The 14,027-nt window shown below is 42.2% G+C and overlaps 1 protein-coding gene across 7 annotated transcripts in view; it reads left to right on the forward strand.

Moving 5' to 3' along the window:
• The first annotated feature begins 4,911 nt into the window (after window positions 1-4,911).
• BNC2 (basonuclin zinc finger protein 2) overlaps window positions 4,912-14,027 on the forward strand; it is a 361,236-nt gene continuing 352,120 nt past the window's right edge. The window contains exons 1-3 of one of the 7 annotated variants that reach the window (XM_083816002.1): window positions 4,912-8,578; window positions 9,286-9,349; window positions 10,060-10,254. In XM_083816002.1, the coding sequence (XP_083672128.1) occupies window positions 9,338-9,349; window positions 10,060-10,254 (207 nt within the window). In that variant the 5' untranslated portion in view covers window positions 4,912-8,578; window positions 9,286-9,337. The other 6 variants (XM_083816007.1, XM_083816004.1, XM_083816006.1 and 3 more) reach the window with 6 other exon arrangements.

Genomic DNA, 14,027 nt, shown 5'->3' on the forward strand with positions numbered 1-14,027 from the left:
TATTTACAGGGAAAAATACTTTGTTTAGCTATTAGAAAAAAAGTAACATTAAAGGTAGTGAGCTACTGGAAGAGGCCACTTATACAGGGAGATTTTTTTGAAAATTCTGTATAGCTCTTAGAGATGCTCTCAGAATGTCTATTCTTATCAAAGTTGATTAGATGTCCCGAGGTTTAATCCAGATCCAAACATCTGCAATTCCATGAATTAAAGGTGCCATACAGACTGCACAGGTCTGGTTTAAAGTGAAGCAGCACATCTCTGCCATACGGTGGTGATGCTGGCAGAGAATGGGTTGAGAGCAGCCCTGAGGAGAAGAACCTGGGAGCGCTGGTTGATGAGCTCAACATGAGCCAGCAATGTGCGCTTGCAGCTCAGAAAGCCAACTGTATCCTGGGCTGCATCAAAGGAAGCATGGCCAATGGATCGAGGGAGGTGATTCTCCCCCTCTGCTCTGCTCTCGTGAGACGTCACCTGGAGCACTGCGTTCAGCTCTGGGGACCCCAGCACAAGAAAGATATGAACCTCTTCAACTGAGTCCAGAGGAGGTCCATGAGGATGATCAGAGGGCTGGAGCACCTCTCCGATGAAGAAAGGCTGAGAGAGCTGGGGATGCTCAGCCTAGAGAAGAGAAGGCTCCAGGGAGACCTTATAGTGGCCTTCCAGTACCTAAAGGAGGCCTACAGGAGAGCTGGGGAGGGACTCTTTGCCAGGGAGTGTAGTGATAGGACAAGGAGTAATGGTTAAACTAAAAGAGGGTAGGTTTAGATTAGATATAAGGAAGAAATTCTTACGGGGGTGGTGAGGCCTGGCACAGGCTGCCCAGAGAACACCTCCATCACTGGAGGTGTTCAAGTCCAGGCTGGATGGGGCTTTGGGTAACCTGATCTAGTGGGTGGCATCCCTGCCCATGGCAGGAACATTGGAACTGGATGATCTTTAAGGTTCCTTCCAACCCAACCATTCTGTGATTCTATGCTTAATGGTTTATTTCTCTTGTTCACCTCCACAATAACTGGTTTTCATTTAAAAGGAACAATACTATTAACCTGTTGCTACTTTACATTGACAGGTTTATTTTTCCTGGTAATACTGATTAAATTTAGAGCCTAAATTATTGGCCTAGCCTTTACAATAATACTATAAAGTGTTTTAAAGGCTGGAAGTGAATAAAATTGGTTCTGGACAAGGCAAAGACAGACTGAAACATTCTAAGAGCTAAGATTGGCCCATTATGCATTTGTTTTGATGCCTCTCTGTTACAAAATGAGGTATTCTTAGCTAGTTGCTCTCTTGATGAACAGCATTTTCCTCTGGAGTCTGGAAAAATGTATCCATTGGTATGCTTCTACAACAGATTTCCTGAATAAATGCCTCCTAAAACTATACATGGAGGACCAGATGTCTATGTGTTTCCTCTGCATAAATGTAGCACTCCAATTAAAGATCATCCTTCTTTTCACATACAGGATTTCTTTTAGCCCACATTTTTAAGTAGTGATTTCAATTCTAACAACATCTTTTACAAAGCACTAAGCTAATGTTTGTGTGTGTGCATGTTTGGTCGTTAAAGGAATATGAACACACACACACATATGCACAAAAAAAAATTATAAGGAAAAACTTTTTGTCTTTTAAGTGAAATAAGTGAAATTATTTAGAAAATGCAAAAAGCAGCTATCCAGCTTCTTTATAAAAGTGTGATTTGGACTGCATTGCAACCATTCTTTAAACTTTTTTTGGTGGGGAGAAGAAAACTTCTTGAAACTCCAACCTATCCTGTATTACTAAAGAGTGAAACAGGAAATAGCAATAATGTTATGGGAGGCACTGACAATAAAGCTTAGATTCATGTACTTTCCGCACCACCAAAAACCCACAAGACTGTAGCTGCTAGGCATATGTGCCTGAAGATTCAGTTAATTCTGTGACTATTAAGTTGTAGACTATGGGGTAGTAAAACTGCTATTTCAAGTTCAAATATTTTATTTGCTTGTAATGGCATTGAACTAAAGATGCCAAATAACTGCTGCTGACATCTTGATTTTGTAACAGTTGTCATAGTTCTTATCTCCTAGCTTGTGGTATTTCTTCTTTAGTAGTAATATATTTACTTTGCTATCACTGCAATACCCATTAATTGGCAGTAACAAGTCAGGCAGAAGAAGCCTGACCTCGTCACACTGATCTGTGGTACAAGGTTGCCGCCTTGGTCTAGGACAGGTTTTAAAGCTGTTTTTCAGAGCAGAACAATTATTTTTTATTATATGACTTCTACTGTGTTGCATTAACAATTATAATCCAGCTTTGAACTTTCTCAGTGCTAAAACAAATTAAATGATGGTGTTGAGATCATAAAGGCAATAATTTTATATTTTTTTTTCAGAGTACTGCCAACAATTTTACTTATATATACCAAAGATAAATCAGATAAAATCATTTTTTGCTTTTACACAGTGTATTGGTTTGCAGAAGTCATGGGCCAGAGGATACTTGCATATGCAAATGTTCCACGTGCACCAAGAAATCAGAAATAGACGGTCAAATTGAAATGATCACCATATAGAGGATAATTTTACAAATTACTAAGAGATGAGCAGTGGCCACAGACTCAGTGCCATAGTCTAAGAATAGGCAGTCTTCCTGGGACAGTATTTCACAAACTAGATTACCACAGTTCTTCAAGTGGCAGCTTCCTTTGTCTCTTCTTTTGAGCCATTGCTCTGTCTTCCTCACATATAGCTCTGCTCTAACTGAGAGAAGTATTTGATGACAGTATTAATATGGTGGATTTCAGAAACTCCCATACTTAAGCATATTTGTGAGTTAACTTTCAAAGTAGAAAGTGACATTTTCTATCCTTGAAATCAAATATAATTAAAGCCCTACAAAATGGAAACTCACTAACCAGAAGAGTTATGAATGCTGGAAGATCAACATTTGAACTTTGAATCAACTCTGAAACATTTTGAAGTTTTTAAAAGAACCCACCCTTTACCAGCAGTTCATTATTCCCCTAATTCTCCTTGTCCATTCATACACACATGGAATAAATCCCTTTCACTCACTGCATATATATGTGTATATATATACATACACAGGTGGGGTCAATTTAGTATTTTTAATTCAGAAAATACAACCAGGACTACCACAGACTTGGATAGATTGGTCCAAGATCCAAGAACAACTCTTTGGATGTGAAATCAGAATAACTGAAAGGGGGGCACTCAAAGGAGAGCATGAAAATTCAGAGCTCTACTTGGATACAACACTCAATTCCAAACATTATTTCACTTATGATCCAGTGGGAGCAGTCCATGAAGGAAAAAGTACTTTTAAAAGGAAAGTAGTTTTCGGACACTGTATTTTCATTTCTGACTTATGCCAGGTTCCAGGTGTTAACCAATGCCTATAGTAAAGTCTACCCCTGTCTATACATTGTGTCCTTGGTCACAACGTGTAGATGACTCAGCAAAGTATTTGTACTAAAGAGCAGTACGAATACTTGGCATTCTAACTAGATCTTAGCATGTGAGGCTTAGAACCAAGCTCAAGTTCAAATAAGACTGATTAAGCTCCTGCAGTTAGAGCAGCTGAATTCTCTGCTAGGAGAGATCAAAATCTAAAAAATTAGGTCATTGGAAAGAAGACAAGAATTAGGTTCTCAATACTTCTGCCTTCTTTTCTTTCTCTTGACATAAAGATCCAATGGTGTTTTAATATTTGAAGCAATTATGAAAGAGTGAGAAAATGAATAAGGAAGTTATGATGCATGAGGAATCATTATGACAGTTTATTTAAAGCCAATTTTAACATTCTGTACTGTATTCAGCTTAGCTTGCCACATCCATTTTAAGTCTCCTTTAAGCAAGGTGTAAATAGGAGAAAAACTATTCTGCTAAAAGTAGGGAACTCTTAGCAGTCATCTTTTGAGAATGGACATGACAGATTTTGTGACTTGCCTTCCAGTATTACATTTGACACTTATGTTGTTTTTAAGATAATGAGTCACCAATCAGTATCAGCTGTGACTGGGGCATTTTATTTGTTAGAACTCATTTATAAAAGCAATTTAAGTGTACAAATGTTCATTGCAAGATACCATGATAAAAGAAGCAAAATCCCATTAACAATTAAAGTTCAAGACTGAAGCAGCTAAACTGGATTTTAAAAAGAAAGAGAGAGAGACTTTCCCATCATGCTTCCAACTAACTCTCCAAGGCAATCACTTTTGACTGTAATAGTGTAAGGAAAACAAATGGCAACACACTAAGAGAACTGCAAAACATTGAGATGCACTGGGGAAAAATATCCTCAAGTGTTATATGAGATAAGCTGAGACATATTCCAGAATGCATATAGTACACTACATGTGGTCTCTGACTAGCAATTACCAAGCTATAGAAAAAAAAAAAAAAGATGGACAGAGATTGGAATTGACAACAAAGGAAGAAGAAACTTCAATCTAGAGATGTCTTAAATGTCAAAGTGTGTACTCATTGGAGAAAGGATGACCAGAGAACTAGCACATAGATCCAAAGTATATATTTTGACTTCCTTTTTTTTTTTCAAAGCAAGTTGCTGAAACTTCTTGTACCTTGTTCTCTTCATCTCTAAAGTGTGTTAATCTGTTTTTGTTCTTTGCTGATATTTAAAAACATCTAAAGTCCCTCTCAAAAACTGTTGTAGAGCTAAAAAGAAACATCTGTATCTATTGTTTTTCATATAGAAAAGTATTTGAGCTCAGTTGCGCTTACATAGTACTGGAAGCATATTTGTCTTAAGACCATCTTCTAATGCATCTGGGAAAGTTTGGATTAAATCAAGCTGCGTGGTAGCAACTTCTAAAAGAGAGTTAAAAGAGACTGGGTACAGAGAATATTGTACCATAATAATAATAATAATAAAAAGATATTAAAAAAAAGAAAAAAAAAAGATGGACATGCTGCAAACAACCTTTTTACATCTCCAAAACCCACTATTACTGGTAGGTTCTACCAATATTTAAAGTGCAAGAAAGACTTGGAATCACCTTCAGTATGTTGGTGCAAATCAGATAGATTTGACATACTTTCATGAACATCATAGTGAATTTTGCCAGTTGGTTAAGAAATATAGGGTTTACATTGTTATACGTTCAGAAGTAAAAGAATGTTAACTCTAGTAATGTCTACACAGCATTAATTCAGCCTATCCATGTGATGAGCACACGGTGTCTGAAATTACATGATCACATACCATTTTCTCCCTGCAAGATCTGTTCATATCAAATACACAGAATGGGGATGTTCTCTAAATGAAAATGAGTGTCTGTATAGCAAATGAAGCTTATTTCTCAAAATTCCTTCTTAATCTACTGCAGAAATATTAAGGTGTGCGATGAATGAGACAGGAAGAGAAAGAGAGACCAGACCCACAGTTAAAGCAGACGAAGCAGTTAAATTCCATATAGGTGAATTAGATTCTACCTGTCTTGAGCTCCCATGCAATCGTAGGCAACTGCCCAGGTTTAACTTTAACCAAAATTTTTACAGTCAGTCACTAGTTTTTCACCCCTCATCTCCAGTCTCCATGGTCCATAGCTAAATTTAGCTGAAATAGTGCAGAAGTAGTAAAAAGTATACCCCTGATGCACTGCCTACATCAGGTCAAATATCAAACTGCTGCTTTAAAATAGTAGGAAATACAGTTTCCCAGGGAAAGAATTAGGCCTTTGTCAAAATAAATGCAGAGATACTATTTCCTAATTAAATTATTGAAAAAGGTTGAAGTTCTACCAAAAAGGTCATAATCCGATAGATTAACTGGCATGAAAACTCAAATAAAAGGAAGTTTAAAAAGGGGGAAAAAAAAAAAGACAAAAGGGAAAAGAGAAATCTCTGATAGGAAGTAAGAGCCTACCATTTGTGTAAATCATGCAATAAGCCATTCTACATATTGTAGAGTAATAGTCAGCATAGGAACTTCATATAAATGTTGGATATGCATATATATGCTACAGTCATATTTCTGAATAAAATGAATAGCCAGATTAAGGCTTTATAATGACATTGGTCTAAAATATTCACGGTTATTTTTATGCTGAATTGAATTGTTTTCCCCTTTAATAGTTCTGGATTACAGAAAATAAAGAAGGTTTTATATTCAGGACTGGACATCATTTTTCCTTTGGAGATTTTTTTTTTTTTTTTGCTGGGAAACTGCTTTTCATTTACATTTGAGTACCAGTTTTCTCTGGAAGTGTTCTTCCTCACCTCACCACCCATCAATGGTGGATTTCAGTTTGATGTGTGTACACTCATAGTGAACTGGTGTCCTGTGTTCCACTTCTCTGCTGGTTGGGCACATCATGTGGACTGCACCTGCAGGTTTGCAGGATGTGCAGAAGATTCATGTGAACCATAAATTAATTCAGTAAGAAGGAAGATTAAGACAGCAGAGAAATACCATACTCCGGAGACATCACAATTTAGATGACTTATACTTCACTCCTCTCAAGCTGCAGTTCCTACTTAGACTATTGCAAACCTGCATCTCAGTGCTCACATCTGACAAGTCAAAATAAAAGTGAAGAAAAATATTTTGCTAAACAACTTTGTTCACGTTAATTAATCTCAGACCAGTGACTACTACTCTTTATGGTGGTTACAACTGGTTTTTAAGGAAAACTACAGCGGAAAAGTATTTGCTGTACAGGCTAGATGTTATCGATGAAGCTGAAAGTGTTAGTCACCGCTGTCTTCACTAACAAACATCTTCAGTCTAAAAAGCAAGAAAAATGTTAATCTTTGCTTCTACTCTCTTAAATCTCACATATGATCTGCCAAATTTAGGATAATTAGACGCTTTCAGAAGTCATGAGACAGCCTATGACACAACTTGGGTCTTTACACAGTCTCATGAGATGTTCACTGAACTACAAGTAAAGATATCTCATCGTTGGCTATAAAATCTATCATGTGTGCTGAACTCTCAGTGAGCACAGCAATATAAAGAAAGAAAAGTCACCGTGCAGATGGATGGTATAATATGTTAACAAGGGCCTCATCTTCCTAGGATTATCTCAGGATACCACACAGTAGGTAAGTCTTAGCAGGGACTGAGTGCAAATTCAAAACACTGTTGTCTGTGTGACAGAAAATATAATTCCAAAAGATGCAAACTTTCTGGAAAGCTTGCTGCTTGTTCAGTCTGAAGTCTAATGATGATGTATATTCAAATGTCACCAGTTAGCTGTTGTGCTGCTGATCCTTTGAGCAGAAATGTCTTATTCCACAGTGTTTATCCTGTAATCCCATACTGTCAACCCAAGAATCAGAACTCCCAACAGCCAACTTGCCTCCAGCTATTTTATCTCCTCAGCAGCTTTCAAGAGGCTGTAATATACTGTCAATACAAAAGCCACTGCCTTATTGACAGGTGGAGGGGAAAAAAAGGGGGAGATTTAAAAAAGCTGAATTAAGTATCAAGCAAGGTAGCGCAGGAACTACTTAATGGATTATTATTAGTTTTCATATGAAATGACCCAAAATATTTTAAAATAAAATAAATGGAAGCTATTAATTATTGTGTTACACTTACTAGGTTCTTCATTTGAAATGGTTGGCCTGAGCTTAGATCAAATTTTTAGCGTGTAATGTAGGCTATGATCACTGTAATCTATGGGTTTAAGGAATATAGGAATATCTCCACCAAATGCCTAGCCCCAGTTTAAGAAATCTCACTTTTCCAAGGTAATACAGGAAATTTGTTTTAAATTCAGTTGTCTGTTTGCCTACCTACTGTAAGTCCTTTCTTTCACAAAGCTGTAACTCGTTGTAGCCTTGATTCTCTTCTCTGCAACTATGTAGTAAAGACCAGCCTTGTACTGGGCACGGCATATCTTTATGGTGGCAGGTGACCATGCCTTCTGAGAAGGTTACAGCGTTTTATTTTTAATCTGCATCAAGCTGCTTTGGACCAGCTTTCACGTGAGGAGACATGCATGTGAACTTGTCAAGGCTTTAACCACTAGGGGGCTGTGTGAACACAATGTTTTGGGTAGTTCTTGGCCCTTCACTGGTTCAAAAGGGCAAATGCGTTTTTATGTACAGTAAAATGTGACTTTGAAATAATTAACTAGGTTTTACTTCTCTCTCCCCTTTGATAGAAAATGTGTCAAGTCATGGCTTAAAAAGTCCTGTTTTTTTTTTTTTTTTTTTTAGAACGTCCATAAGTTACTCAAAATTTTACCTGGTCATATGTACTCCTATAAAACAAACAAACAAACAAACTTTTGAATCGTTGTCTGAGCCTGAAACACGCTCTCAACAGCTCAAGGCTCAAAACTAATCCTAAAATGTGGGCACTGTAAGACCCGTCCACAAGCTGATATGTGTTATGCCTGATGAAGATATCTGGGTAAGACCCAGGAAACAGAACGAGCTTTCAGTAGAAACCTTGGGATACATCCAGTCGGTTGCTGCGAAAACCTAGTTTTGGTGGTAATACAGGTCAGCTACCCTTCCCTCTTATGGCAGGCATAGGAAATGCAGAAACGATAAAGACAGCAACATCAGCTGCAAAGCCTCGTGGCTTGGTAACTCGCAGGGATGTGCCGCACAGCACTACGTTGGGAACCTGCAGTCCCAGGCAGCTACCTGTCTCACCGACTTGACCCAGCTCCTTGTGAGCGCCTTCTGGGTCAGCGCTTCTGGAGGACCCACCCCCCCACCCCGCGTTTACACGGGCCCCGAGGAGCGAGGGGAGCCGCTCCGCAGGTCCCTCGTGACCCCCGGCCTCAGCGCCGTGACGGGCCGCGAGAGGGCCCGGGGGCAGCCCTGTCAGCCGCCGCTCCCCGGGGGACGGCGCGAGGCGGCGGCTCACGGCCAGTAACCGCGCTAACGGCGCCGCGCCGCCCGCCAGGCAGAGCCCCGCGGCGGGCGCTACGTGTGCGGCTCGCGGGCGGCCAGCGGCGCTCCACGCCCCCCCCCCCCCCGCTCCCCTCCGCCCCCCCCCGCCCGGTGCGCGCTCCCGCCGCGTGTGTGCGCGCTCCCCGGGGCGCCGCGGCCGCGCTCCCCCCCCCACGCCGTGGCGGGCGAGGGCCGCGTTCGGGCGCGCTTGGCTCGGCGTCGCACACGCACAGATGGGGCTTCTTGTCTGTTCCCTGCGAACGTACAACCGTGACGGCTCACCTCCTCCCTCCTCCCCTCCTCCCAACACACGCGCGCTTACAGACAAAAAAAAAAAAAAAAAAAAAGGCCACCCTTCCTTTCACGATTTTTTTTTTTTTTTTTTTTCCCTCAGATCCCCACACCGCGCTGCAGCCGCCGCCGCCGCCGCCGAGCCCCGGGAGCTGATGGAGCAATGGGTGGGGAGCGGTGAAAGCGGCCGGGCGAGCGAAAACTTTGCGCCTGCCTAACTTTTCGCCTCCCTGCTAACGCTCTCCCCACGGCTCTCTCCCCTCCGCGTCCCCGCCGCGTCCCTCTCCACCCTCCTCCTCCTCCTCCTCCTCCTCGCCGCCTTCTCCCCGCCGGGGCCGGCCGGCGAGGCAGGGGGAAGCGCGGTGAGGCGGAGAGGGGCGCCCCGGCCCCGCGCTGGCCGCCAAGTTGTCGGCGTGCGCCGGGCGGCTCTGACAGCTCGGCCGCGGCACGGCGAGCCTCGGGGCGGGGGGACGGGGCCTCAGCGAGCCGTGCCCCGCGCCCCCGGGCACCGCAGGGCCCCCTCGGCCCCGCTCGCAGCCCCCCTTCCCCCCCCCCCCCCCCGCCGCGCCGCCGCCTCCCCTTCCCCTGCCCCAGCCGAACGGCCCCGCACCACCAGACCAACCTGTGGAGGCTCTGACCCCAACCTGGGTCCCTCCTCCCATCACTTCCAGCGCTCCGCTGAAAGCTCTTTCCCTTCCTTTCCCTCTGCTGCTCGGGCTGAACTTTGGGGGCTGAAGTTTTGGAAGAGTCAGAGGGAGAGAGAGAGAGGAGAGAGGAGAGGCTCTGGCTGCCGCTGCTGCTCGCTTTTTGGGGGGAAACAAACAAACAAACAAAAAACCTATCTTTTTTGTTTTTGAATTCTCGCTGTGTTTTTTAGTTCAAACCACCTGAAGCTGTGAGGGCGAGAAAGAGAGAGGAAAGTGGGGAGGACGAAGGGGAGGAAGGAGAGACGGAGAGAGGGCAAAGAGAGAGAGGCGCTGAGAGCCCTGAGGCAGCAGGAAGGGTGCAGGCACTGCCGCTGAGAGGAGATCGAGAGACAGGGGGTGCACTTGACAACCAGCATGCAGAGATGGTAAGAAGTTTCCAGCAGCCTTTCGTTTTCATTCTAGCCTTTACTTCGGTTTGATTTGATTAATAAATCGTGCAGTAACACAAGCAGCCCTGCTCGCTATCCGTTGTGTTTCAGCCTTCAAATAAACAAGCAGCCGGGCAGGCGAAGGAGGGGGGTAATAAATAAATAAATCAGCCTCGTGCCGCTTGGATTGGGGGAAAAAATGACTAAGAGGCTGTGCTAAACTTTCAGCGAGTTTGGGGATTGAAATGGGATGGCCACATGCTTTTTTACCGCCTCCTTCCCTCCACTAAAGACGAGGGGATAGTGTGTGTGTGGTTTTTTTTTTTTCCTTTCCTTTCCTTTCCTTTTTTTTTTTTTTTTTAAAGTGTGTGTCTATGGAGGGAGGGAGAGCGAAGGTGGAGTGGGGTCGAATTGGACATACGGTGGTCTGATCTTTTTTGGACACCACCTCCTGCTCGGAAACGAGTAAGGTTTGCACACAACGTGAAGGTAACCTCTGCGAGTGGGGGAAGGAGCTGTGTGTTCGCGTGTGAAACAGCGCCTGAGGCAGGGAGACAGAAGTGTAAATCCACCTTCCCTCCGTAACTCTTTTCTTTTTGTTGTGCATGTGCTTGCAGTTTGCACCTCTCCAATCAGCGGCTGTTAACAGAACTGGTAGAGCTGTGTGGATGCGCTGGCTGTAGGAGGGAGGGGGGAGCCCCAAAAGCCAACTTTGAGCAAGTTCTTGCCGCGTGTTTCATGTGCTGTGCAATCGCACATCTCTTTTTACAGCAGGGTTTTTGCAACGCAGGGTTGGGGCTTCCACCGCCTCTTAATTTAAAAATAATAATAATAATAAAAAAAAAAATCGAAACGACCGAGGACCTCGTTTGGCTGAAGTTCTCTTGTCCGGGCTTTGAAGTGAAGATAGGTTAAACAGCTGCGAAGAACAAACACGTCCAAAGAGCCGTGACTGCTCGTACAGGCGTAATGCTCGCTGCTCGCCTTAGCGAGTGGACCGACCTCAGTTGCTGATGAGCAGCGCTCAGCCCATACTCACCGAAGTAGTGTATTTTCAGTTGCTCTTTGATTACTTCCTTGCTTTCCGTCAGCTTTTGCCACCTCACCCCGGGGATGCTGTATGTTTGTCTGGTGTGCCTTGCGTATACATATGCTGGCGTGCGCACGCACGCCTACACATACATATATATATGTGTGTGTGTGTCTACACGCATAGATGCGTGTATACACATGGCACTCAGACTATAGGTACAGTGTATCTCTCTGTGTGAGTGAAGGGAGAGCGTGAGATGGAGGGTTTGTGTTTTTCCATTCTCTCCCTTACATGACATGTCTTGTTTCAGTGATCAAAGCCACAATTGGAGTGTAGGAGATGCAACTGTCAAATGTAGGCAACAATAAAAAAAAAAAAAAAAAGGAAAGAAAAAAAAAAGGGAGGGGGAAAGAGCAGCATGTGCCCAGGACTGTGGTTACAGTAACGCTGACAGAAATTAAAGTGGTTTTGAAAGCAGCATGCGATTTATGATGGTTCCCATTTACCCTAGAGTCAAGCTGTTGTAAAACTGATGCACAAAAGACATCATGTAATAATCTGGTGTACCCAGGATTAAAGTGGCAATGAGTGTCTTTTTGTGTGTGTGTCTGGCCGACAGTTAAAATGGTTTGAAGCAATTTTTAAGAAGTCAGAGCAGAATATTACATATTTTTCTCAACCTGTATGTAAGCCATGCATAGCCGTTGCTGAAATATTTTTAGGTGGAAGTGGACTTTTATTTCTCGTTATCTTCCATTTCGTCTCTGTATTATAGCCCACCTCCATAGACAGGAATTTTAAAATGGGGTAGCATTTTTTGTCATATATTCAGAGTAGAAATGCTCGCAGTGCAATTACTGAGTTCATGTCAGACAGTAACATTTGATAAGCCTGATTAGCAGACCTGCGCAAGAATACCAAGTTCCTGTAAAAGTATGTGGAACATTCCTTGCCCTTAAAAACGGCAGGAATTTTTAATCTGAAATTTAATGGGGCATATGAGCTGTCTGATACACTGCAGTTTCATTTTAAGCTGCCCATTATTAATGAACCATCTAGCTCTATGTGTGTTCTGCCTTACATTCCTAAAGCACAAGAATTTTAAAATTTGTGTATTTATTTCATTAAATATTTCAAATGATCCGTCGTTGCCTGATTCAGATGCAAGAAAATCTAAATGTAAATTGCGCACTAATTTGTTACGAGCAAATGTTGAAACTCCTTATAAAACTTGGGAGTGTGAAAGCGTCCCTTAAGCACACACGTCTTATAGACATAATAGGAGAACCTTGCCATGGTACATTATTTTGTATAAATGCAACACTGACATTTTAGGGGAGCAAACTGTGCGGGTTCCTATTTTTAAGAACACTGTATTTTTGTTATTGAGGTATCTGTGAAAGACAGACATGTGATTACATTAAACAAAGTAAAGGAACAGACGAAAGCCGAGATGACGGTTGCTGTATTAAAATGTAAGTGTTACAGTTTGAATTTTCTAGTGAGTTTTTGAGTTCAGTGCTTTACATAACATTTTGTCCTAATCTTGCTTGCTGTCAGAGATGTTTCATGGTTGTGCAATTGCTGCAGTCAAGAATGCCAATTTGCATTCCAGGAGTGTCATTTGATTACTTTTATCTGCACAGCTCGAAGACCAGCCCAGACCTCTCATTTCATCTTGCCATGTCACGAGTCAGTGCTGTGTCGTCTTTTCAAAATCTGCCTGATTTAGACAAGAAAGAAAAGTACTTTCATGTTGCAGCCGCAGTCCCCTGCTAACTTGTCAGCAGCAGGATATGATTCACTTGGGCCCAGAAGAATGGTACAGAGACGAGGGTTAGGCGGTTCAATAAGCCCATGGACAGGTAGTGTGTGACGTCCCAAGAGAGCTTAAGTTAATGAAGAACAGGTCTGCTTAGTTCTTCACACTCTGACCTGGTGCTGTCCCCACAGTTTTCTCATTTGATCTTTCCCAGCAAATTGATCTTTTCTAGTACTTTTTTGCCTTCCAAGTTAGTCCTTGTGGGACTGAAATTAGCAGAGCAACTTAAGTTGGATAATACAGCTGTTCAGAAAAGAAGAAATTGGACACTAGCTCATAAAGGGGGGAGGGGAAAGTAAGCTATTCTTTCTGTTGTTAACTGAGTTTTCCTTTTTTTTTTTTTTCCCTAGTATTATTTTAGAAAATTTCACAATAGCCATATTACTTTGGAAGTTCTCTTTCTTTCTTATTTATAGCCTGTATGGATGGTCCATTGCATGCTGCATTATATGTGTATCCTTTAAATAAAACAAACATGCTTGCAGCGTAGACTGCAGGTTTGCTTTGGTATTTGTCAGTTGAACTTGCTTGTTAGAAATGATTTGCTAGTCTGTAATGAGGCTTTTACAGTTGTCGTAAGACATTTTAAATATCAATTGCACATGCCAACTACATTATTTATAGCCTGCTAAATAACTGTAATTCCATAGTATCCAATACTGAAATGCAGTGGAGATTAAACAATAAAAGCCATTACAAATGGTATGTGTAAATATTATGGTAGGTGAAAATACAGTCAGCAAATTACCACTGGCATTACTGGTTTTCTGGAAAACCAGTGTATACAAACAAATTGGTTTTGAACTAAGACACTCCGTACTTGAAATCTGTGTTCTAAAATGGAACTGTAGTATTAGTTGTCATTCCTTTACATTATTTTGCACTTAGTAGTTGAAAAGTGCAGTGGAGGTGCGC

This window comes from Anser anser (assembly GCF_964211835.1).
Source record: "Anser anser genome assembly, chromosome: Z".
Taxonomy (NCBI): Eukaryota; Metazoa; Chordata; class Aves; order Anseriformes; family Anatidae; genus Anser; species Anser anser.